We start from the raw sequence: 27,800 nt of genomic DNA on the forward strand, positions 1-27,800 counted from the left end.
AGAATGGAAAGCCAGTGAAATTGTATTCACTCTAGACCTATTGTGGCAATAGGCAAATTGCAGCAGGCCCAGGTCCTTGCCTAGACTGGAGTTGATTCTAGTCATAATCAACCTCTCAAAGCACTTTGTCACAGCAGATGTGAGTTCCACCTGATGATAGTCATTGAGGCAGCTCACTCTGCTCTTCTTGGGCACTGGTATGAATGTTGCCCTTTTGAAGCAGGTGGGAACCTTCAGTTTCAGCCAGTGAGAGATTGAAGATGACCTTAAGCACTCCCACCAATTGGTTGGCACAGGTTTTCAGAGCCCCAACATGTACACCATCATGACCTGTTGCCTTGTGAGGGCTCACAGATGTTCTGACATCGGCTTCCGAGACAGAAACCGCAGGATCACCAGATTCTGCGGGGGTTTGCACAGGTGTGGTTTTACTCTCACTTTCAAACTGTAACTGATAATATGCCAGGTTTGTTTGCTTTATCAGAGTGAATGTTCTTCAAATGGTTAAGGAGCCTGGATTGTGTCATTTGAAAAATATTTTACAAACAGACACAGTGGCAGCTGTTGGTTGCTTGGCGCTGGTATAAATCCTGTTTCAGATACTCCACAATACTGTGTACACTTTCTTTTCATTTGGCCTGCTTCTATTTTCATTATGGATTAATGAACATGGTTAATTGCCTATTATTCAGTACAACCTCAAGCACGGTGATCAATAAAGGGGAAAGTTATGATGTAATCATAGCTCAGGCAGAACCTGACTGTCTGCCTGAAGGCACATAAAGTGGGTCAATCATATCATGGTCGAGCGGCGGGCTGGAGAAATGTCATCAAGACTATTCAAGAGGGCAATTACCCAATTGAATGCCCAAACTCTACAGGAATTGCACCACTGCATGATTAAAGTATGGGAATTGTGCTAGCTAAAAATGTACTACAGTAGTGAACGACAATAATGCATGGGCCAGATCTGAATTCTTGACTTCCTCACCGGGAGACACAGTGTGGATAGGAAATAACATCTACTCCTCACTGATGATCAACACTGGCGCACTTCAAGGATATGTGCTTAGCCAAGCACTCTAATGACTCTATGGCTTGGCACAGTTGAAACACCATCTATAAATTTGCCAATTGCACAACTATTGTTGACAGAATTTCAGATGGTGACAAAGAGGAATACATAAGTGAGATTGATCAGCTGGTTGTGTGGGTGCTATAACAACAACCTTGCACACAACACCAGTAAAACGAAGGAACTGATTATGGATTTCAGTAAGGGGAAATGGAGGGAACACACACTAGTCCTCATCGCAGTGGAAAGGGTGAGCAGTTTCAAGTTCCTGGATGTCAACATCTCTGAAGATTTCTCCTGGGCCCAACATATTGATGCAAGACAAAGAGGCTCTGCAGTGGCTGTATTTTATTAGAAGTTGGAGGTGAATTGGTATGTCATCAAAGACACTCACAAATTTCTACAGATACACCACAGAAAGCTTTCTAACTGTTTGCACCACCATCTGGGGTATGGAGGAGCCACTGCACAGGATTGGAAATAAACTGCAGAAAATGGGTACTAGCTTCCCCAGCATCGATAATACCTTTAAAAGGTGATGCCTCAATAAGGCAGCATCCATCATTAAGGACTCCCCATCACCAGGACATGCCCTGTTCTCATTGCTACCAACAAGGTAGTGGTACAGTAACCTGAAGACACAGACTCAACATTTCAAGAACAGCTTCTTCTCCTCCGTCATCAAATTTCTGAATTAACAATGAACCCCATGTACACTAACTCACCATTACTTTCTTCTATTTTGCACTATTTAGTTAATTATATATTTATAATTAAATACCACAAAACAACAACTTTTATAACATATGCCAGAGATAATAAACCTGATCCTGCAAACATTCTGAAACAGAAAACACTTCAAAACGTGTTTGCTAGCACTTCACAACAAAACAGTGATATCTTGTGTGCTTCATACAATATTTCATAGGTCTTTGCTAAATCTGGAAAGCCCCATACAATTGGAGAAGAACTGATTCTGCCAGCACTGAGGGAGGTTCTGAGTAGAATTTTGCATAAGTCACCAGACCAATTAATTAAAGTGATTCCACTCAACAACAATTCTGTTCAAAGATGAATAGATGAAATGTCTGAGAATTTGGAAGACATATTGTGCAACATAGTTGGGACAACAGAATTTGCTCTGCATTTTGGATGTGTCAACTTTGCCAGGCAACAAATCTTTGCTTCTCGGTTATGTTCATTGCATATAAGATGAAAGCATGGTTCAGAAGTTATTATTTGTAAGGGGACTAGAAACAGATATGGAGGAGGAGTCAATGTTTCAGGTTGTTGAGCAACTTTTCAGAAGAGGATATTCTGCACACCAACATTTTTGCTTGTGCAACAGATGGGATACCATCAATAAGAGAGTGCCACAATGGGGTTAACTTTATGGATAGAAACTAATGTGGGATTTATATCAAAAGTAATTCTTCCTTAAACTATTCTCCAGAAATGCAATTTCAGAGTTGGATCCAAGGTATTGGTTTTAACATAGCCAGATCTGCACTGCCCACCGATGCAGCTGGGAGAGTTCTCTACAGACTAATGGCGTCCATTTTGACAAATTGGTTAGCAAATAGGCTGGCACTTGAGTAGTTCATTCAACCAAAATGCAGATGGAATGAATAATTTACATTACCCACTCCCCTCCTACAATGACATTTGTATTAGATGGTACACATTTGATTCAATTTCAAGTTACCATTAATTCATCTATGTAATTATACAAAAGCAGACTTTATAGGTCTTGACTTTTTTTCTTGCTGGAATTACTTTTAGCTATGGTCAGAGAACAGATCAGAATAATGGTGTAGCGAGGGGATGTGGAACCTCTTTCAGTTCACCACTTAGCACTTACAATCTTCTGCTTTGAAATAATCTATCATTGCTCTGTATTGAATTTTGCCTCTTCCTTCTACTCATTCAGAGCCATTAAGTAGCATCAATTAAGTGCTAATGTAACCAATCAATAGTGTAATGTTACAGTATGTTGCTTGATGTTCACCTCTGTACTTGAAATACAATGGCAGATTGATTACATGTAAATCTATTATATATGCTTCATGTACAATACTATCAAAGTATATAAAAGATGGCTTTACATTAGATTGTGAGACTTCAAAATTACTTGGCCTTGAAATGTCTCAATGATCTATATGCTGGCAGATATACCTACATATAAAATAATTAATGCATTTCCTTAAAAGTACCAGAGTTAAATTTTAAATCTGTTTTCCAGAGAAAATGTCAGATTTACTTCAAAGCAGCTGTGCAGAGCATATTATTTCCTCAGCATTGATTTACAGACTTCATCCACAGAAAACAAAATTACTGGTTAAGGGAATCAAATGGAAACATGCTGTTTGAACTTAAATATCTAACCAGGTTGCTGTAGTATTTCTCTTTGAAAGGTTATTAGATTTATCTTGAGATGCTCTATCCAGAGCACATTAAATATTACAATGAAACAAGTTATATAAATTTGTCCTGTCCAACTAACAGAATAGCCATTGTAAAATTGTTTGAAGTCTGGCAACTTTTGGGTTCCAGGTAGCTAACAGCACCTGAAGTGGCCAGGCTTACTAGCATACAGAATCCTATCAGCAGTAAATTTCAGTTCCATGGCATTCAAAACCAGGGGCAAACAGGCATCAAAGCTAAATTTAGAATGATCCTTGTGCACCATCATAATTGCCATCGAATAACCCATGAATGTATTTGGCTCAGGTGTGATTTTGATGTGAAGGGAGGCCACACATTTACCTTTGATAAAAATTTAGTTTCCTTTACAGTTTTTAGGGTTCCCATAGGAGTAACAAACAAGATGCTGAGGGAATTCAGCAAGTCAGGCGGCACTTGGGGAGGAAAATGAAAAGTCTCAGCTTCTCATCGAGTCCAAATGAATGGTCTCGACCCAGAACACTGACATTCCATTTCCCCCAACACAGGCTGCTTAACCATTTGAGTTCCGCCAGAACCGTGCTTATCGCTCCACACGCCAGTAACTGCAGTCCTCATTTTCATAAGAACGGGTGGTTGTTTAAAGACTAGAAAGGTTCCAAATACTGTTGCCAGTTTTGAAAACAGAGCCGGAATAGGCACAGGAGCCAGAGTTCAATGAGATGAACTCCAAAGTGATATCAGAGAGCAGACACCAAAAAAAACATTGCATGATAATATGATAACACTGACTCTCAGCTCAGCTCGTCCCAGAACCTCCCTCTTTCTCTCTGCTTACTTCTATGTCTATGTTGCAGCAATTCTCTCTACCCTCAAGCTTAAACTTATCCTATATTTCAGTGTTTCCTCATTTCAAAGGACACTCTCCCTCTCTGCATTTGTTTCTTCTTCACTTTGCCCTGCCTTTTCAAATTATTGCTCCAGGATACAACTTGATGACGGCCAGGGGCAAGGGTCAAGGGTCTATCTACATTTAGAATTTTTATCTCCATTTTGTTTCCTCACCGATTTTCATACTTTCAAATTTTCAGTGATTAAACAATAAATTAGTTGTTTTTGCTATATGCCCAGGATCAATTTACCAACAATTAATCAGTCTACCTGAGTGCTTTAAACTGGCGTTTTGATTTTATTCTGTATATTGTTCCTATCATGTTAAAGGTCGAGCCAACATCCAAGAATTGTTTTAAAAACATGGGAAAGAAATCAATTTAAAATAGCAATTTCAGTTTGAAAAAAAAACAAGTCATATTAGAACAGGTCTCTAGTATAAAAATGAAAATTTCCAGGAATGGTTTCAGAAACATTAAAAGACACAGGTCAACATACAGTATAAAGTTACAAGGAATCACTGGTCACAAATGATTAATTAACAAAAACAATTCCTCTGGTTTAAAAAGCAGCATGAAGGAAAAGTGCAGGTGCTCCAATTTTCTATATATTATAAATTAAAGTTTTATGCCCAATGGCAACAAAACATGGGTTTAGGAGGGGAAAAATTCATCTTATAATTTACAATACAAGATACAGTACATGAGACAATTTTCTGAAACTACTGTACACATCAGTCTACATGGTTATAGAACATTACTTGATGTAATATGTTGAAGTAGCAGAAACCACCTTATCCTGAGATTGGAGCAATCTCAAAGTCATTTACTGACGTGATCTGCTTTCCCATCATTCTGACATTCTTAGCATTTGTAATCCTGGGCATCACCAGCCCAGCCCTCTCGAAGTATCTCACCAAAGCGGTCTCCGTCAGAAGGGAAGCCAGGAACTGCTCAAAGGTGATAGCCCAGTCTTTGTCTATGTTATTACTCCTGGCAAGAGGGTTATCATTGTTATTACGCACAAGTACTGTGTCCTCCGTGATGTCCTCACATTGTAGCTTCTCATCGTCATTAGAGCCAGCGCTTAGTACAGAGTACGAGGACATGGAAGTATCGTCTTTAGTTTCATCATCTGAAATTAACATTGCTGAAGAAATACCATTTTCTTTTGGTGAATTATCATCCAGTTTAATTTCTTGCATTTCACTGGAAGACACCTTTTCATCATCCATCCTCTCGAGGACAGCACAGAAAGAATCACCTTGTCCATAATGTTGGTTTTCCCTCCTCGGGTGTATTCTGCTTTTACTGTCTTGACTGCTGCCAGGTTCTGGAAGTGTCTGACCGATGAACTGCTTTCCTACTTCACCAATCTCCAGAAGTAAACTGGTTACAGCCGCAGTAGAATGGTATAACTCTTGCTCGTTCGCATCCTCACTGAACATGTTGTACAAAGTTCTACATAGCTCAATAAATTGCTCCTAAAAAGGATTAAAAATAAGGGTACTTAAAAGTTCAGTGTGTTACAAAGTTGCTAGTTACTAATTAGAGTATAGAAGGATTTAACCTACCTGATTCAGTTTAGGTAATTCTTTGATATTTTGCAACTTCGGCTCTCTTTCCTGCGCCCACATTCTGATATAATGTCGATAATCTCGTGGATTTTGTTGCTTCTCCACTATAAGAGAGCAAAAAAACAAGTTAACCAAACATCAACCGATTAGATTAAGTTTATGATACTAAATGCTATTGGAAAAGTTTAAGATAAAATTTTAAAATAGTACAATATTTCTTTAAAAATTATAGTAATTTAAAACTCTATGGAGAATTAGCTGCTGTACTTCATTCTTTACCTTTCTCATTCTTTAGGTTTACAGTGACAAAGCCATCTTCTGTTTCACTTTTTGTTCTTGACTGAATTTCTGTAACTGAGAAAAGAAAACGTTATTTATTATCAGTGTAAGATATTCACACAAATATGGGCAAAACTGCCATGTTATTTTTAAAGCAATACACACAAAATGCTGGAAGAATTCAGCTAGTAAGGCAGCATCGATGGAAGGGGATAAATAGCCAACAATTCAGGCTGAGACCCTTCATCAGATTGTTGATTCTTCTCCACCATTCCTGATTTGCCAAGTCCCTCCAGCATTTCGTATGTGTTGCTCATGATTTCCAGGACTTGCAGAATCTTGTGTTTATGGTATTTTAAAAAGTTTTGGGTTGAATTTAGCCGGAAAAATACTTATGATATGACAATCAAAGGTTATACCTTTATCTTTTCTAATATTTATTTTCTATTATTTATCTTTCTATCCCCCATTTTGCAAATTACTAACAAATTCATTTTCCTCCTGGCTGTTCCATTTCCTTCTCAATCTTAAAACATCATTGGTTAAGCTAATACATTGTTGGCCCTGTTATTAAGATCCCAAATACATCTCCCTCCCTCCCAAAAGCAAGTTACAGCACATTATTTTTGACCATCTGGTAAAAGGATTTTATGGACTGACATTATTTCACCTAACACATTGTAAAGCCTAAAGCTCAAGGAGTACTGTACTAAATAAAACAATTGTAATTTTTTTTTCAAACAAATGTGGAGAAGAGATTGAAAGCATAAACTGAGAACAGCTGAATATATTCAGCTGGGATTGTGCTGAGCAATTGAAGGGTGCCTTCTGGCTTGAAGGATAAACATGAAGCTGTGCTCCAAGCGCCTGACTAACATCCAATCAGCTTCACCACCTGTCACCAAACTTGCTGCATATCCTCAGAGCTCAGTACCTTGAGCAGCTGACACCTGTTCAAGCATGCTAGCACTGAATGGGGCCAGAGATGCACATCTTATGAAACTAGATACTTTATGGTTGCAAATACCATGGCAGAGCTTGAGTGAGAACAACAACCCTGATTTTCAGACGTAGCTCTGGAAGTCTTGGCTGGTGGAGTAGAGAACAAGCAGGAAACCTTACTAAATCCAAATTGTTGTGAATTAACAAAAGAGTTTGCAAACAAAGTAAATACCAGGAATAAAGCCCCAAGTACTTTGATGCCATTTTTCACTTCTACCATTACAGCCAAAATTCATCAGTACGCAAGATCCATTCCACAGCTTAGTCACTAGCCTTACACAATGCTTCATGCAAGAGTTTCCAAACAACCTCTAATAACCAGGAATCCTAACAAATACTCAGAACTTTCATTTACTTACCTTTGCTCCAAATATTACATCTATATCCTAGAACATCCGTGGACAATGCTAGCAAAGGTATCACTCATTCCTATTCTTCTCACATCCCCAAACCTCTGCTGAACCATATGTTACAGGTGATTTAGCCACAATCAACTAAGTTGTTTCAACTCCCACCATAATCCAACACATGCCCCTCTTCTTTCAGATTGCTAAAATACCTCTTCTTTTCAGGCAATGGTGAAAGATCATTGGAAGCCTCCCCCCCCCCCCCCCCCCATGTCACTCAATCCAAACTCCTCAGTCATCAAACCAAACACTTGTACATCATGCATTTCTGCAGCATAGATTACAGGAGGGCTCTGCACATAATCAGTCTTCAGAGATAAGAGAAGGCAGAGCAAAAGGAAGATGAGCTCAAGTGTGAGCTTCCCAGGAGATCAAGATTGCAGGAGTTCTGCTGCAAAAGGTGCAATTGACGACTTTCACTGGTTGATGGTCATGCACAAAAAGCTTGGTGCAATAACACAAATGGCCAAAACAAGCATATAAAAATGTTAAGGAACACAGAGGAGTCCAATCTTAACCTCATACATGGCTTTGTTCAGGGCCTTTTTAGCATGGCAATGGTGGCCAGCTCCGTGTTAACACTTACAACCTAACTGATATTTAGAATCTGAAGGGAAACATGTTTGAGCGGATTATGACATTCCAATGATTTGATCTCCAACACATAATATGTAATGCTTCTTTGAGGGAATGGCAGAGCCTCTATGAAGATCGTGTAAAGGATTATTGTGTTCACGATCTTGTAACCATCACAATGCTAGTGATCTAGCTGTTGACTTTCAGGTGTTAACATCAAATGGTGGCTATAATTCATGCCAAACTGATACAGTCAGAACACTTTCCACTTCTTACCATCACTCTTCCGCCAGTCATACTGCATTCACCGTGGGAGCAATGCAGAAGAACAACAGACAAAAGTGAGGGGAAGACTACTCCTAACTTTACGTACAGGCAAGAAGTGGAAACGTGGTTCAGAAAAATTTAATGTGACATTACTTTTATCAATTTTGGTCAAGATATTTTGATCATTCTAAAGGTTCAGTGGGAGCTGTGGTGGGCAATCAGTGCATTCAGAAAACTACTGATTTATTGGGCAACAACCTGTTATCACTTAAGGGGATCATCTCTTGGTTTCGGACATTATCAGTGTCAGAAATAAAGGCATTTCTTTCAGAACAAATGAAAAGATTCACATGTAAAGCAGTGTTGCATAGCTTGTTTGAAAAAATAATGTCTGTAGAAATCACCTCATTTCTTAATTATATAATTTTACTCAATAAATTGGATGCTTTGTGGTTTGTAATGATGATAATTACATTATCTGCAAAAAATACTGCTAAAGTACAGCTGTTTTCAAGGTAGCAAATCTTTACAAAAGTTTAGTTGTTGTGAAATTTCACAAAATTGACATGAAAAAGGTTCTCCTGCCTAAAACAAACTATTCTGTTTCATTCTCAGCAAAAGTGAAAACTGTCAAGGTGTATTGTTTTCTATAGTTCAGTTTATCAAATATAGGATTTAGTTATGTTTTCTATGTCTACTAATGCCTCTAACTTTGAATATTAATTCGGTTATAGAGCTGAAGCAGCTTCATACTGTACATTCATTAAAATATCTGAAAAATTCCAAAAACACCTGTGTTCATTTCCTTCTCCCCTTATGATCTCATTGCTCTGTGTGAGTCATTTTGCAATTCTAATTTAATAGCACGATGTAAAACAGAGCTTTTACATCCACTTCTAAGAATATAAAAAACTTAAAGTTCTTATGGGACATCTATCAATTATAGATACATATGAAGGACAAAATCTGAAATAGGACACTTTAGTTTGTGGAATTAATTCCACAAGTTTAATTTTCATGCACCCTATCCAATCTGAAGGGAAATAACCACTTCCTTAATGTCAACAAGACAAAGGAGATGGTTATCACTTCTGGAAAATTCTCACTACTCACACTCTCTCCCCCCCCACCACTTTGCATTGGCAGCACAGCAATGGAAACTGCAAGCAATTTCAAACTCCTGGGAGTGCATATCACACACAACCTCACATGGTGCCAGAAGACACACAATTGGGAGAGCTCACCAATGCCTCTACTTTCTGAGGAGGCTGAAGACAGCTGGACTATGCACATCAATACTTGTATCACTCTACAGATGCACAGTAGAAAGCATCACTGCATGGGACGGAAACTGCACCGTGGACAGGATGGTTTTACAACAGGTAGTCAAAACGCAGCACTGGCCTACCTGCCATCAAGGACATGTATACAGAAAGGTACCAGTAACATCATGAAGGATCCCACCCACGCAGCTCATGGGTGTTTGTCCCACTCCCATTAGGGAGGAGATGACGTAGCATTCACACCAGGACTACCAGTTTGAAAAACAGTTACTTTCCCCAAGCAACAAGACTGAAAAACATCTCCACCCACTAACTCCACCACCGCTTTATTACTTCCAGTCAGTCACCTATTGTACAACTTAGTGTCACTTCATAGTCATACAATTCATGTATACAAGCTATCTTATATATTTAAATTTATGGTGTTTTTTAATTATTATTGAGTTCCTTATCTTTTGTGTTTTTTTTGAGGGTTGCATCAGATCAGGAGTAACAATTACTTTTTTTCTCTTTTACACTTGTGTACTAGAAATCACATTAAACAATCTTGAATCTTGAAAATTTTCCAAACGCCCAACTAAGATACTGTTTGCATCCAGTAAAAATATTGTTTGCTCCCACATGATCAACTTGTATCTAATCTTTGCCCTTTTAGCAATGTTTTTATTGCACCGATGCTGTCATTTGCTCGTGCCTCAGTCAATGAAACCTATAACAATGCGAAGCCTCATCTTGCATTATGAATATCACTGTTAAAAATACAGACACTACCTTGTTCATAAAGCCTACCATGAACAGTTTCAGGCGTTACATCTTCAAAGAAATATTGTGTAGCTTCAAATGCTGAATCCGGATCCTCTTGTTCATTGAAAGATGGTTCTAAATACAATGAGAAGGAACAGCTTTATTCAGTTCCTAGGAAACCCTTCGGAACATGAATATTTTCTATGAAATAATTAAAGCGATGGTCTGATTTATGGGTTAACTCAATTTGAAAGATTTTCTCACTTAATGTAATGTGCAATGAAATGCTGACATCGGCCCCATATGCTGTACTAAAAACCACCAGTTCTGCAGGAAACTGCAGACATGTAGCCTTTAAATGAGCACAAGTTCCTGACTCATACACAAGCTTGTCCCAAGCAGAAGTTCCAAACATGAGCATTGCATTCCTCTCAGAGTCCAGCAGTAGTGAAGTGTGAATTTCTGCAGTTAGCTAGCCAAGAAATAATGGAAATCTGTCTGCTAGTCTTCTCTAATGATTCACTTACTAAAGGAACAACAAGCTCATGGTAAATGGAGAGATCAGTTATAAGATACATACATAAAGACATTTACTTTTATCCCACTATCTGTGTTAATTATTGTTATGTTTTGTAACTCTAAAACATAAATCCAATTGAAAGCAAAAACACAGAGCCAGGAATGCATGCCTTAGATTCGTTTCTACTTTAGTGAGATGCACAAGTATGACGTGGTGACATGACGACGAACGCTATTCATGTATTCGCACATACAACCTGTAATGAATTATTTAAATTGTTTAATTTAATTGCTTAAATTAAACCATTCTGTAAATTTATAGTATTACTCAAATATAACTGAAATATTAAATACACAACACTCCTCCCTGTTTAGCTATAAACTCCAACCCAAAATAGAATATAGAATGCATCCAAACTCACGTACACATGCATAATATATCTTGTGGCTGTGAAGCAATCTTAGCTCCCGGGGCCTCCTCTGTGATGGCTGTAGTTGACTGAGACTGCAGGCAGTGGTTCTGACAGCTCTGACCACCTTTCTTCTCAACAACTGACTTGGCTCTCCTCAACTGATCGATGTGTCATCTCCAGAAAATATTAGATGCAACCTCCTCTGTGTAGGAGGAGGGTGGTTCAGTTCTGTCCTTTATCTCTGTAGTCCCTCACCAGGACACCAGGATTGAAACATTGAACCTCCTTGTTTGAAGGGCCTTCAGTTTGTCTCAAATTGTCTCCTGCATACGCCTTCTGAGATCCAAGTGTAAACACAAGAGACAACTCAGGAACAGCATAGCTGGAGACTTGGTGGTTGTGGAGTGTGCTGCAATGTGAGGAGATTGGCGAGCTTCTGATTCAGTGTCAGTGTAGTGTTCTGCATTTTTAGACTCTGGACAAACCTTTACGCCAAGCCATTTGTAGCTGGGTGGTGCAGATGTAATATGCCTTGCTCTATTCATTTTCAGGATTGACTGAAACTGTTCCGCAAGAAACTGTAGCCCATCATCACTGACTAAGTGTTCTGGAACACCAGTCCTTGAAAAGAGGCTTTTCAGTACAGTTAGCAGTGTGAGAGGCTGTAGTGGGGGCTATTGGGAACACTTCTGGCTATTCTGTAGCTGCATCCACTGCTACCAAGAAATACGTGCCCATGAACGGTCTGGTAAAATCCCCATTTACCTCTGCCAGGGCAATGCAGTCCATTCTCAGGGATGGGGAGACACTGCTCTTGGCATCTTCTGGATGTGTTGGCACCCAAACAGTGCATGGCAAGCTGCTCGATCTGCTGATCTATCCCAGGCCACCAGACAAAACTTCAAGCCAAAGCTTTAATTTTGACCATGCCTAGATGACTAGCATGCACAGTAGTTCCTCCAGCACTTTAGCTCCCAGCCTGGATTGGACAACAACTCTCAGTCCCCACATAAGGCAACCCCCGTCAAGGGCAAGTTCATCCTGGTGCTGGTAAAAATGGGGGAACTGGAGTTTCTGCTGCACACTCCAGCCATTTTGGGTGCCCATGCAGATCTGAGAGAGTCCGGGGTCTTTTCTGGTTTCCCTTGAATCTCACTGTCATCTCTGTCGTGATAAGGAGAGTTCCAATTTCCATTAGGGAGAATATGTCAAGAGGAGTGTCCTCTTCTGTAAATTGTTCAGGCCAAGGGTAAACATGACAATCCAACAGCATTTCCATGACTTCAGTATTCCCCTTGAATTTGATTGGTTGGGCTCTGTTTCTTTGAGGACCCAAGTACAAGATCGAATTCAAGAGGACAACTAATCATGGAAATACTGATGGTTTGCCCCATTTACCCTTGGAAAAGGAGATACCTGAAACATTTACAAAAGAGGATATCCTCTCTTGATGTATTCTCCCTAATGCAAATTGAAAATCTCACTGTTACAGCAGTGATGATCCAAAGAGAAACCAGAAAAGAGCCTACACTGTTTTATATCCACATGGCCCCCAAAATGGCTGGAATGTGCAGTACAAGTTTCATTTCCCCCATTTTTATCAGTGCCAAGATGAACTGCCCCTTGACATGCTTGCCTTCTGTGGGAATTGACAGCTGTTGTACCTTCCAAGCTAAAAGCTACAATTTTGAAGGACCTACATGCCGATCATCTAGATTGTGGTCAAAACGGTAGCGTTGGCTCGAAGAGTTGCCTGGTGGCCATGGACAGATCAGCAGATTGAGCAGCTGCCACGCATTGTTCAGAATGCCAACATGTCCAGAAGAAAGATGTCCGGAGCTGTCAGAACCATTTCCTGCAATCCCAGAGTCAACTCCTACAACCACCACACAGGGAGCCCCAGAACCAGAGATTGCTTCACAGCCGCAAGTCTCATCTGCCAGGCAGAGTGATACCCACACCACCCCCCAGCCCCTTGTCAGGAAAGATGTTATCCCACAAAAGAAAGAAATCCTCCACAGTGATTAAATCTTTAGGCCTGAATGAGGCAATATAAAATTTATTATGCTCTGGATATCGATATAGTAGTTGTATTATACAGTATACTGTGTATATAAGATGGCTAGACAGCAATACATTACATATTTGAGTTGAGATCCATTATCTACTGAGTTGCAATTTATAACGAGGAGTGCAGTGTATTTCATATTTTAGTAATACTTGAGTAACATTGTAAATAATTTGCTCGATTAAGCATTGTTTGTTTTCATAATTCATTACGGGTTATAGGTAAAAAGTATGTGAATGGCAAATGTTATTAAGCCAACACGTCATATTTGAATGACTCACTGAAGTAAAACTAAGTAGCCACTTAACTCCCAGCTCCCATGTTTTTCTATTGATTAGTTTCTGGAATTACAAAACAAAACATTGTGGTTCACTGATAATAGCAAAATCTATTTAATCACAACTTACAATTTCATGGGTGGGAAAATGCCTCACTCTACCACTACAAATGAGCCAGGAAGTAACCTTGGTTCAATAAGCAACCCAGAGTGACAATCTCAGCTAAAAATGAGCTGCCAAACCAGCAATGTTACAGTGAATTGATCTTGAGTTAAAAAGCAAATGTGTCATACATTTTTAGCGATAAGAAATCAATTACCAAAGGATTTGACCAAAGCTATGTAGTCTTAACACATATAGACATTATTGGTAGTGGACACAAAGAAATAACAGAATTAGCAAGAGTATTCTGATTCAGTGCACAACTGCCAAGGATATGATAAAAGCACCTTTAACCTGAAGTGTCTACTGTATGGTCGACCTTAGTCGCCTCCTGTGGTTCCCAGCATTACTCTAGCCAGTCTTCATCCAATTCAATTCAGTCTTCTTGATATCAAAGAAATAGCTTAGAGCAGTGCATACTCCAAAGGTTCCTACACCAGATAATAAGGCTCTAGTATTGAAGACATAGTACAGAAGTAGCCATATCTCTAGCTGAATCATCCCAGTACTATTACAACTCTTACATCAACCAGACACTATAAAAAACTGCCCATGTATTCATAAATATGAGGACAATTGCCATCTGATCAATCTGTTCTCTGGTCATCAGCAATATGATGAAAGGTGTTATTTAAGGTAGTATCGTGCAGCACTAATCAATAAACTGCTCAACTAATGCAGAGTTTGGGTTTACCAAGACTACTCCAAACATTAGAGACTCAATTTGAAAAGATTATGGAAACTAGGAAATATGGTAAAACCTAGAAAGTGCTGGGAAAGAGTGTAACATCCACAGAGATGCAGGATCAAGCCCAGTTTTTAAAGCTGTGCTGATGTTTTTCAGGGCAAGACTCCAAGCCTAATCATCTTCAATGACCTTCCTTCAACTATGTGGGCAAAAAAGGAAATGTTCATGAAATCTATTTGAATGCACAGCACTTTCATTCAAATTCCCCAGTCACAGTCCTTTTGTGTTTCCCCATCCCATTAAAATTAATTTACACACAATTTCTCTTCTCTACCAGTGATGTCATCACTGCTGAGATGTGAATACTTATATAAAGAGTGCAGACTTGACAATTAAGTGCCATTTCTACTGCGGTAAAGGTAAATATCAATATTCTTACCAGGAAGCACATGTACTTTATACAGCAGTTTCAATTTTTCTACAAGATCTGCATGACACATTGTACCTATGAAAACAAATAATGGATACAATTATATTTAAAAACTCAGAAAAGACTATTTACTCATTTTATAGTCATTTTATAGATCATATAATCATAGTTGAGCTTTAATTTAAGTTTCTCTCCCTTTACCCCAGCTGCCATTTTCAAGTGAACCTTAGCTTTAATTCTTAATTAAACAATACTATGAAAAAAAATCACATAATAAATAGAACAGTATACAGTGGATTCTGGTTAATTAGGCTACATCAGGGTGAGTATATTTTGGCCCAATAAAGCGATTACCCCAAATAGCCTAAGTTACATTGAAATAGCTAAAAAGGTATGAAAAAATGAACTACTGTTTAACTAAGTAACAAATTATGTACTTAAATGAAAAGCAGAACAAATTAGAATACTATTCTAATCAATACTATTACAGTACTATAAAACTGAGTATTGATTCCGAATAGTTAGTGAAGGAGGAATTAATCCAGTGTATGCTACCATGTTCTTTTGACTGACTCTACATGAACAAAATCAGACCAGTGTAGATAATAGACTGCCTTCATACAATTGCATTTTCCAAATCCGCATTTTCATTGTAACATTCAAGATCATCGTCGATACCTTAAAAACTTTTCATCTTCACTCCCGCCCATTTCTGTCATCTCTAAGCTTGAATGCTTGAAACTACAGTGAGCAAAACAGTTCTGAATTGTCTTATTGCTAATTTCTCACCAACTATCATTGACAAAAATCACTGCTTTCGGAACACAAATACACACAACTGACGCTATTTTAAAACTGTTTGCTCTAAGCCCAATGTAGTGTCTAATTGTCACACAAGTGCATGTGAGTGACACAAGTTAGAAACTGTTCAACAGTCCCGTGTCCCAATTAAGTGGCATAGTGTCCCACTATAAAGGAATTCCATTTATTTCCTCAATTAGTTTTTGTTCTTTAAGAGTTGGCCCAAATAAACAGCTGCCCCAATTAACCAGTGAGTCAATTAATCAGAATCCACCGTAGTTACACTACTTTTGATGAATGAAATTACTTTCAAATTAAGTATAATTGTAGCAGGGGATTTGAGGAGTTCTCAGTTATTTGATCTAATCTGCAATATTAGCTTCATGCTAGAAAGACTACTAGTAAGCCCGCTCGATGAATATTCAGACTTATTCACCATCACAAGTGAATGACCATCCAGCAGTATCTGAATACAGACTTCGTTCTCTGTGAAGAGTCCAACATCAAATTATCACGCCATTTTACTGCATGTGCAACTATTCAACATTGTGCCTTTCTGCTTAAATTACTATAGAAATGTTAAAATTTCAAATTCTTATTTCTTCTGGACATTGCTTAATCTGTTTAAGTATCTTCATGTAAATACTCTATATAAACTTTTCAGTTTGCTTGTACTGACTAAGGCATGCACAATGGTGAATGGAAAATATTACTTACTTAATCCTGTGACAAATTCTTTGAAGTTTATTAAAGAGTCTCCATTCTCATCTAGAAGTCGAAATAAGCGCCTAGCTAATATATCAGAATGTGCACCAGATGACCAGGGGAAAAGTAGTACAAACAATCCTTTGAACTGTTCAAAGTCTATACGGTACTGTTCAAGATAAGGCAGACTAGGGTCATGGCGATCTGTGGCATTACTGTTTCCACCCCAATAACAACTTGTCAGATGCTCAGCCTAAATGTGAAAGTGATTAAAAAAGACCTTTAGGATAGTCAGAATTTAAGTGCAGAGCACAAATAATTCATTTTACCAAATGCTTTTATAGTACACATCACTCAATTTTGGAATTTAATGGACATGTTTAAAAGTTACATTAGTTTTCAGAAAAATGATCAGCTCTAATATTCAGAGATTGTTCCTTAAGCACATGAAGGGCAGAAAATGGAAGAAGCTCCTGAAGAACAAATGGAAAGGAGGCTTTACCAATCTATTCTATCACATTCGCTCCATTCACAGACATACCAAAGATTCTGTGAACAGAACCTTAAATAAACAGCCTTTACCCATCATCATTTAGCTTTTGAAAATAACATACAATCTTTCCTTTACTACTTGGCAAATCTCTGTCAAATGTTTAGAATTAACCTCAAACTGCTGAGTTCTCCCAAGTTGTTAAAAGAATACGTTTCCCAATTTCAATTGAATGCAGTACAGTAGTCAACTATCTCTGGAATATTGCAATAAATATTTTAAGTGAGAATGATATTCAAAAGGTAAATAGGTGGAAACTCCAATTCAAATCGTCATGATTCTCTATTATTTTAATGGAGCACAAATCCATTTCAAATAAAGAATCATGTACAATTAGTTTTGCCTCCATTGTTGCTCAAAGTTGCAGCAAATTGTTTTAAAGAAGAAATGATTTTTTTTGAACACTTTAAGTCATATGCAATTTATACAATTAATCTCAGTTAAATACGATTTTCAATAGCATTATATCTTTCATATTCCATATTACATATTTGAAAACAAATTTGCTTCCACAGAATAGGCAGTCAATAAGCAGTTAGCACTCAATAATAAGTGTAGCATTTTGGATACTGTTGTGGGGGTTTTGGATTCCCAGGTGACTGGCACTGAACATGGATCTGGGGTTCAGTAGGGAAAGAGGGAGAAGAGGGGAGCAGTACTGACAGGGGGCTCAGCAGTCAGGGGAACAGACAGGAGATTTTGTAGACGTGAATGGGACACCTGAATGGTCTGTTGCTCCCAGGTGCCAGGGTCAGGGACATTTTGAATCATGTCCTCAGCATTTTGGAGGGGGATGGAGAGCAGCTAGATGTGTTGGTACATATTGGTACCAATGACATAGGAAGGAAAAGCAAAGAGGTGCAGAAAAGAGAATTTGGAGAGCGAGGCAGAAAGCTGAGAAACAGGACCTCTAGGGTAGTAATTTCTGGCTGAGCTCAAAAAAACAGCAATGGTAAAAGTACCTTGATGGCAGTTATATACAGGCCTCCCAACAGTAGCCGTTTTCTTAATTAAACAATACTATGAAAAAAAATGCTGGAACCGCTTCTTTTCATATTGTAAATCAATGTTTTAGTTGATGGAATAGATGGCTTTGTTGCCAAGTTTGTAGATGAAACAAAAATTGGTGGAGGGGCAGGTAGTGTTGAGGAAACGGATAGGCTGCCGGAGGACTTAAGACAGATGAGGAGAGTGGGCAAGAACGTGGCAAATGAAATCCAATGTTGGAAAATCTATGGTCATACACTTTGGTAGTAGAAATAAATGTGCAGACCATTTTCTAAACAGGAAGAAAAATTTAAAAATCTGCAGTGCAAAGGGACTTGGAAGTTCTTGTACAGAATACCCTACACTAAATGTTAACTTGCAGGTAGAGTTGGTGGTGAGAAAGGCAAATGCAATGTTAGCATTCATTTCAAGAGGTCTAGAATACAAGATCAGGGATGTGATGCTGAGGCCTCACGTTGAGTATTGTGAACAGTTTTGGGCTCCTCATCTAATAAAAGATGTGCTGGCATTGGAGAGGGTTCAAAGGAAGTTCACAAGGATGATTCCAGAAACGAATTGGTTATCATACGAGAAACATTTGAAAGCTCTGGTCTGTACTCGCTGGAATTTAGAAGGATGTGGGGATTCTCATTGAAATCTTTCAACTGTTGGAAGGCCTAGACAGAGTAGACGCGGAAAGGATGTTTCCCATGGTGGGGGAGTCTAGGAAGAGAGGGTACAGCTGCAAGACAGAGGGGCATCCATTTAAAATAGAGATGCGGAGAAATTTCTTTAGCCAAAGAGTGATGAATTTGTGGAATTTGTTACCACAAGCAGCTGTGGAGGCCAGGTTGTTGGGCGTATTTAAGGCAGAGCTTGATAGGTTCTTCATTGGATATGGCATCAAAGGTTATGGGGAGAAGGCTGAGGAGTGGGGCTGAAGAGAGGGAAAAGGATCAGTCATGATTGAATGGTGGAGCAAACTCAATGAACCAAATGGCCTAATTCTGCTCCAATGTTTTATGGTCTTATGGAATAAAATGTGATACTAACCATCTTTCACCTTATACAATATAAAACAATATCAAGTCAAGTCACAGAATCTAGCATAGGCCTTTCAGGTTATGTCTGTGCCGACCATGATGACAGCCCAAGGTTTGTCTCCTTCATTCTCTGCCTAAATGCCTTAAATATTACTACTGTATGTGTTACCATTTTTTCATCCGGTAATGTGCACCAGGCACTTACTACTGAAATGTACAGAAATGTTGCCTCATGAATCTCCTTTAAACTTTCTCCCTCTTACCTTAAAGCTATGACTTTCATCGGTCACCCTTTAGCCTCTGATGCTCTATGACAATCCAAGTTTGTCCGTTCTGTAGGAGCCATGTATCTATTTTCCCTCTGTCTGTATTGCATTTTGTGTTTATTATGGCTAATTTGTCACGTGGTTTATTGCCGTGCTAGAAGCAAATCAGTATATTCCTGCTTTGTCTTTGCTAGTTCAGTTTAGTCCAGTTCAGAGGCAGTGAGCCATGGAGTAATTTTCTTTTGTTGATCGCTCTGTTATGTTTATGTCGCTTATTTCTAAAATTGCTGTAAGATTATTTGTCTTTGCTAGTTTTGTAATAAAGAATCAAATGCACTTTTTTCAACTTGGAACTCAGTTATTTTGAAGCATGTCATACAGTGTCAACTCCCGTACTCAGTCTCTCAGCGGATTTGGTTTGTTTCCAAGTAACCACTACACAGACTGGCCTCATAGCTAATACCCTCTAATTCATGCAACATTCTAGTTAACCTTTTCTGCACCCTCTCCAAAGCCTCCACACCTCTCCTGAAGTGTGCTAAGCAGAAATGCACACTATATTGCAAATGTGGCCTAGATAAATTTATACATGGCTGCAACATGACTTTCTGACCTTTATACTCAACACCCTAAGTAATGAAGGCTTACTTTACTACTCTCTCCACTTGTCTGGCTACTTTCAGGGAGCTTTTGACTTGTACCTCAATTTTTCTCCAATGCTCCCAAGGGTCCTGCCATTTACTGTATACTTTCTGTTTTTCATTTTACCTTCCAAACTGCAAAGCCTCATACTTGTCCAGATTAGCTCCATCTCCATGGGCACCATGGTAGCGTAGTGGTCAGCATGACACTGTAACAGCTCAGGGCTTTTTGGAGTTCAATTCCAGCACCATTCTGTAAGGAGTCTCTGTATGCCCTCCTCGTGGAATGCATGGGTTCTGTTCTCCACTCTGGTTCCCCTCTTACTTCTTTTCTTCTTACCTGTCTATCAACTCCCCCGGTGCCCCTCCTGCTTGTCTTTCTCATATGGTCCACTCTCCTCTCCTATCATTCTTTCTTCTCTAGCCCTTTATCTTTTCCACCCATCACCTTCCAGCTTCTAACTTCATCACCTCTCCCCCACCAGGCCACCTGGCTTCACCTCTCACCTTCTAACTTGTACTCCTTCCCCTCTCCCCACCTTCTTATTCTGACTTCATCTCCTTCCTTTTAAATCCTATTGAATGGTCTTGGCCTGAAATATCGAACATTCATTTTGATCTCCTCTTCTTCGGTTGTCCATCGGAATGTGATGACAACATCCACTCCTTTAATGGTGAGATCTTTGATGACTATACAGTCCTTTCCTGGACCCACAAGCTCTATTGCAGGTGGGACATGTATATGTGGTAGTAGTGGCAACCATGGCTGCATTTTTCTTGGCTCTCTTCTACTGTCTTCTAGTTGTTCTTTTCATCTCCAGAATACGAACCCCGTCCCTGCACAGCTGTCGCCAAGTGTTATTGTCAGCAGCAACATCCTCCAGGTCCTCGGGCTGATCTTGCACTTCCTTAAAGCATCCTTCATCTGATCCTTATAGCAAATCTTCGGCCCTCCAGCTGAGCGTCAACCATGATGTAGTTGGCCGTATAACACTCTGCGGGGTAGCCAACATGGGGGCATCCTTATCACATGCCCCAGCCACTGAAACTGAGGCTGGGTGATCATGGCCTCAATACTTCTGCAGTTGGTCTTTACAAGTATTTCAGTGTGAGGCACCCGCTCATGCCGGGTAATTCCCAGGATGCACTGAAGGCAGCTCATGTGGAAGCGCTCCAAGGACTTGATGTGACGGCTGTAGGTTACCCAAGCTTCACAGCTATAAAGGAGGGTGGTGACACAGACCGCTTGGTATACGGCGATCTTTGTGGAGGGATGAAGGCTCCTGTTCTGAAAGACTCTACGCTGGAGTCTCCCAAAGGCAGCTGATGCCTGTTTAATGCAGCTCTGGATGTCGTTGTCAATGCCGCTATCCTCAGAGAATGCTCCCCAGATATTTGAAAGATGGCACTACTGACAGCTTTTCATCACCAACAGTGAAGGCAGGTAGAGTGGGTGGGACACTGGTACTCCATTGGCAAACCACTTCTGTCTTGGTGGCTTTGACGGTCAGCCCCATCCTGCTGTACGCTCTCACCGCCACAGTAAGGACAGTCTGAAGATCCTCCGGAGTATGGGCCACAAGAGCACAGTCACCTGCATACTGCAGCTCCAGGTCCCGTTCTCTATGGAGTTTGGTGGTTATGCGGAGCCTCCTGATGTCAAAGAGGTTGCATCTAATCTGACATCCACAGCAACACCACTGCTATCCTCAGTCTTGTTGTGGAGAAGCTTGGTAACACACAGGAGGAAGATGTTAAAGAGCACTGGCGCTAGCACACACCCCTGCCATGGAATACCATGGAACAACAGTGGACCTATATCAGCTCTGCGCTCTATGAGGCAGCAGCCCAATCCATCGGCCATAAGAGCAGAAACCACCAAGATTGGTTTGACGATAACTCAGACATCATCCACAACTTGCTTAAGAACATGCACAAAGCACACTAGGCAACTTTAGATAACCCATCATCCATTAGCATCAGACAGCACTGGCAGGCAGCTCGGAGGAAAGCGCAAAAGGCAATACGGGCCATACAAAATGAGTGGTGGACTGAAAAGGCACATGAAATTCAGTCCTTTGCCGATAGGGATGTTTCAGGCAGAGACCCTTCTCCAGGACTGGAAAGGAAGGGGGAAGACGTCAGAGTAAAAAGGTGAGTTGGGGAAGGAGGACGATAGGTGAGACCAGCTGGGTAGGAAAGATAAAGGGCTGGAGAGCAAGGAGTCTGATGAGAGAGGAGAGTTGACCATAGGAGAAGAGGAAGGAGGAGGGGAACCAGGGGAGGTGATAGACAGGTGAGAAGAGGTAAGAGGCCTGATCAGGTAACAGAAGAGGGGAGGGAAAGGGATTTTTTTTTTAAACCAGAAGGAGCAATTGATGTTCATGCCATTAGATCCAAGGCCACCCAGATGGAATAGAAGGTGTTGCTCCTCCATGCTAAGGGTGGCCTCATCTTGGCACAAGAGGAAGCCATGGAACAATATGTCTGAACGGGGATGGGAATTGGAATTAAAATGTCTGGCCACCAGGAAGCTCTGCTTTTGGCAGATGGAACAGAGGTGCTCAACAAAGCGGTCCCTCAGTTTGTGATGGGTCTCACCGATGTAGAGGAGGCTGCTCTGGGAGCACTGGACACAATAGCCAACCCCAGTAGATTTGCAGGTGAGCTGTTGCCTCCCCTGGAAAGATTGTTTGGGCCCTGAATGGAGGTGAAGGAGGAGTTGAATGGGCTAGTGCAGCACTTGGTCTGTTTGCAGGAATAAGTGCTGGGATGAACGGACAAAGGAATCGCAGAGGCAGCGATCCCTGTAGAAAGCTGGGGGGGGGGGGGGGGTGAGGTAAAGATTTATTTTCTGGTAGGATCTTTTGGAGATGGCAGAAGTTGCGCAGGATGATGCGTTGGGTGGGGAAGCTCATGGGGTGGTGGGTAAGGACAAGAAGTACTCTATCACTGTTAAGGCAGCGGGAAGATGGGGTGAATGTGAATGCTCGGGATATGGGAAACATGGGTGAGGGCAACATCAATGGTGGAGGAAAGGAAACTATTTTACTTGGAGGAGGAGGATATCTGTGATGTCCTGGAAAGGAAAGTCACATCCTGGGTTCCATAGATATTTCCACAGATGCTGCCTGATCTGCTGAGTTCCTCCAGCATTTTGTGTGTGTGTTACTTTGGATTTCCAGCATCTGCAGAATGTTTTGTGTGTTGGAGATATCAGTGTCTAATTCCCTGTATGGAAAAGTCCTGAACTTACTGGCCTTTATGAAAATAACCAATAGCAATTTACTATGGAACTACTGGCATTTACCTGCTAAGTTTGGCCTATTCCATAAAGATAACATGATGAAATTAGAGTAAGACCGACAGGAGAACGTAGAAAGTTGAAGTTTTAAAGATTCTTCTTGTAAAGTGTTTTCAGATAGTTATCTGAACAGCATGCTACATTATTTCTGAAACATTGAACTATTAATTAGAACAATTAGTGCACAAGAAAATGGTTTAAAATTTGATTGACAAATTTTATTGATTGATAAAATTTGATTGATGCAGATTTAGCAGCAAGATGTATTAATGGCACAAACACATCAAATTTTTGCATACTTGACTGCACAAAGTGTTCAGAGTATTGTTCCATAAAATAAAATAATCGCTGCAAATTTCACCATCAATGTTGGCATAATGCAGCACGATTGGACTAGACACTTAGCACTTCCCTTTTAATTTGCAGCAGTTGATTACAATATGTATTCATATTACACCCTGGCCAAAGTTGACGATTCTACCCAAATACATTGCCTCAGTGTTAAACTATGAGGAAAACGTAGTTTTCCTATGCTTCCATGCTGTGAAATGAATAAGATTAATCAAGCTTATTAGTGAAATGTTACTTGTTGTTAGTAAAAGAAACAGATATTTTAAGTCATTACACCAATTTATATAAAGTATGTTAATTAAATCAGGCTAAATGTTGGGGCAAGGAATAAAAATTAAACAGCATAATTATATATGCACAACATGCTCTGTAACACAGGCTTTCTGATATGCACTAAAAAATTACAGACAATGTCAGATAGACAGTAACCACTAACTGACCTAAAAGGTAACAGCTTAGCATGTATTAATTTTAGTTTTGATGGAACTAAATAGAATCTTCTTAACAAATGGTATGCAGCATCTCTGTCAGTTTTATACTTCCGTATTTATAGCACAATAGTAGCTTTAACAATGCAATTTTGGAAAGGCATTTTGTTTACTTGGGAGTACGTTTCCATTTTAACTATGTTTTAATGACAAGTACACATTATTGGGAATGATGGACACTTACTACTGAAGTATTTCACATGCCAACCAGGCAAAAAATTACTTTCCCAGATAAACTGGCTTACCTTAAAAAGTACGTAGAGTTCCTCCAGTTCATCTATAGTGAATGCAGTGTCTGTCACAATGGCTCGAACCTGAACATTAAAATAAATTGAAACTACCTTTAGTTTAAAATGTAAATGGAGAGTAGGGTTTGCAAATACAAGCAAAACTAGTAAAATATGAATTACCGCACTCACTACGTTACGCTTTGTTGTATCTTCAAGTGTCTGAATGACTCTCAGTCTCTGCTTAAACCGCATTTGTTCGATCACATCTGCTCTAATACTGCCAAATTTCTGAAAAAAGTAAACATGCCTTAAATATATTTTCAATATACTGAATCTCATTAATACAATATCCTTATCCAAGCAGTTGAATCGAGCATTGTCCCATAAATTTTTCAAAACTTGTTTTACCAACTGAATAAAATCATTGACAATGTATTTGCTGCCCATCCCCATAACCTCCAGAGACTGGTGACAAACATACTTCCAGAACAATTATAACCTTCCTGGGGAGTAAGAAGTTCCCAAACTTAGACCCAGACAGAATGTTTCCAAGTATAGGACAGTGCACAGACTCTCAGGTGGTTATCTTTCCCATGCCCCCATTGTTCAGGTCTTTCACGATGGTAGCGATTAAAGGCTGTGAGCTCCTGTCCAAGTGGCCTTGGAGACCACTGCAGTGCATTGATAGATGAATATTGTAGATACAGTATGCTAGTGGCAGAAGGATTTAGTGGTTAGAATGCTGGAATCTGTAAAGTCAAGCGTGCTCCTATACTTTGGATAATGTCAAGCTTCGAATGTTTTTGAAGCTGTACTCACTTATAGTGACTGAAGTCTTTCATAACATCAAGTACCAATATGCTGATGGAAAGATTTGGGGGGGGGGGGGGGGGGAGTAGAAATCTGGATATTCAGCAGAAAATAATTGGGCTCTGACCACAACTGTGGAATAGTAGGTCCAGTTAAATTTCTGTTAGGTGGTAATCCCAAAGTAAAATGATAGTAATATATCAATGGACACTGCTTAGACAAGATCTTATAAATAATCAGAGGCTGCTACACAATCTGCCATGGTCAAGTTAATATTGTACACATCTTTATGCAAATGCAATCTGCAAATCACAAGAACACATGAAAGTAGGAGCAGGAACAGATCATTTGGGCATGTAATCATGCTAATCTGTCTGGGTTTCAATTCCTCTTCGTTGACAATTCACTGTTGCTCTCAAATGCACAAGTCAAATCACTTTTATTGTCATTTTGACCATAACTGCTGGTACAGTATATAGTAAAAATGAGACGTTTCTTCAGGACCATGATGACACAGTATAAAAACTAGACTGAACTACGTAAAAACACATAAAAACTACACAAGACTACAGACCTACCCAGGATTGCATAAAGTGCACAAAACAGTGCAGGCATTACAATAAATAATAAACAAGACAATAGGGCAGTAAGGTGTCAGTCCAGGCTCTGGGTATTGAGGAGTCTGATAGCTTGGGGGAAGAAACTATTACATAGTCTGGTCAAAACAATCATTCAAAACTGTACCTTTCTCTTCCTAAGTACTCCTTAGGTCTCCACAACCCTCCAGGATTGCTAAGTCCAGGTACTTACCAACATATACAAAAAGAAATTCTCATGGACTTCGTTTAAGTGAGGACATTCTTTTGCTGCAACTGACTCCCATCATTTGAAATTCTCCCACTAGAGGGAGCAACATTCCCCTTAGAATCCTATGCTTCATTAACATCGCTTAAAAACTCCAAAGAATACAGGCCCAACTTCTTCAGGTGCTCATAATAGAGTCCCAAGAAATTATTCATTGTGTGTATGGACTTCCTTGAATGATAGTATATCCTTGAGCCTCACCGTACCCTGAACATTTCTAACAAATTTCCATTTCTTAACTCTAACCCTACTTGCATGATGAATTGACCTGCAAACTTGTGGTTCAAGGACACCTATTTTCCATTGAGTTTCATTCATTTGCAGTTTCTCTTCATTTAGACAAGTCTTCCTCTAGATTCCTTTTACTGAAATGCACCACCTCACACTTTCCCCATATTAAACTTCATCTGCCAAACTTCTGCCCATTCACTCAACTGTTATTGAATCCAAATATCCTCATGGCAACAAGTATGCTCACCTACTTTGATATCATCAATCATCTTGTATTTTTCTCCCTTCTTCAAATCATTATTAAAACCCGAAAATAATTGAGGGCCATGAATTGATCCTGGAGGTCTACATTATATAAATCCACCATGAAAAAGACCCATTTATTCTGATTTTCTTCTATGTGCTAAGCAGTCTTCCAATTATGCTAAGACAATTGTCCAATTATGATGAACTCTCATCTTATGGAAAAGTAGCAAACGGTATTATAATCAAAAAGCCTGTATATCACATAATCAGAAATAATATAGAATCATTACTGAATTTTATATTTTTATTATTAAGGAAAGAAGATCATTGAAGAAGCTTATGAAGATACTTTCCAAAGTTGCCCTGGTAAAGAATTAATTTTAGCTACCCAACTCTGATTTTAAGTTCTGAAGATAGATTTGCACATACATTCCTATGGTGAGAGGGCAAACAGGATATATCACGCATATCAGTGTAAAGGCTTTGATATCCAGTTTCAGAACTTTTAATCAGATTACAGAGATGGTTTTCCAAAAATAAATCAGCATGGGAAGAATATAATGGAATTTAAATTCCTTTTAAAAGATGATTATCTCAATGGCGCTTCCTCATTAACAAAATGCAATGCTTCTTAACATGGTCCAGTATGAAAGCACAGCAGAAAAAAGTTCAGGGGGCACAGGGAAGATGGGTGGACAGACAACATACTGATCAGCCAGCCAGGCAAATTGGGTTAAAAACATAGTTCAGGTTAATATCCTCCATGACAACATCCTGATAAATTAAGTATGGGCCGCCTAATCAACTTAATATTCATCTAGAATACAACTGATAAAATAAATTCAACTATTTCAGAACATTCTGATGTGGATCATTGATTGGAAATGCAAACTCTTTTCTCTCACTACAGTTACTCTGACTGCTGATAAATTCTAGTTTTATCCAGTATCTACAGTGCTTTGCTTCAAGGAACTGCGATGTTTAAACTACAATCTTATAAGCAGCATTCATAGTGTTATGATACCAGCCCCCTCCTTCCTGAGAATCGCCAGATCGCTATTAATTCGGGCCTTGGACTCAGGAAATGAGAGACAATGCAACGGATTTTGACCATTGTTCTTAGAGACACCTGTGTGGATAGCGACTCTATACTACGTGCCAGCTATCATGGCTACATGTACACCCTCGGGCACTGTGGGGTGGGGATTGTATCACCCTACCT

The 27,800-nt window shown here is 39.6% G+C and overlaps 1 protein-coding gene across 6 annotated transcripts in view; it reads right to left on the reverse strand.

Moving 5' to 3' along the window:
- Window positions 1–1,406: 1,406 nt before the first annotated feature.
- tbc1d9 (TBC1 domain family, member 9 (with GRAM domain)) overlaps window positions 1,407–27,800 on the reverse strand; it is a 64,556-nt gene continuing 38,162 nt past the window's right edge. For 4 of the 6 annotated variants that reach the window (XM_073042743.1, XM_073042748.1, XM_073042749.1 and 1 more), the window contains exons 14-21: window positions 24,608–24,715; window positions 24,443–24,511; window positions 16,580–16,820; window positions 15,071–15,136; window positions 10,549–10,638; window positions 6,225–6,299; window positions 5,943–6,049; window positions 1,407–5,852 (exon numbers count right to left, since the gene is read on the reverse strand). In XM_073042743.1, the coding sequence (XP_072898844.1) occupies window positions 5,163–5,852; window positions 5,943–6,049; window positions 6,225–6,299; window positions 10,549–10,638; window positions 15,071–15,136; window positions 16,580–16,820; window positions 24,443–24,511; window positions 24,608–24,715 (1,446 nt within the window). In that variant the 3' untranslated portion in view covers window positions 1,407–5,162. The remainder of the gene's footprint in view (window positions 5,853–5,942; window positions 6,050–6,224; window positions 6,300–10,548; window positions 10,639–15,070; window positions 15,137–16,579; window positions 16,821–24,442; window positions 24,512–24,607; window positions 24,716–27,800) is intronic. The other 2 variants (XM_073042746.1, XM_073042745.1) reach the window with 2 other exon arrangements.

Source organism: Hemitrygon akajei, chromosome 4 (genome assembly GCF_048418815.1).
Source record: "Hemitrygon akajei chromosome 4, sHemAka1.3, whole genome shotgun sequence".
Taxonomy (NCBI): Eukaryota; Metazoa; Chordata; class Chondrichthyes; order Myliobatiformes; family Dasyatidae; genus Hemitrygon; species Hemitrygon akajei.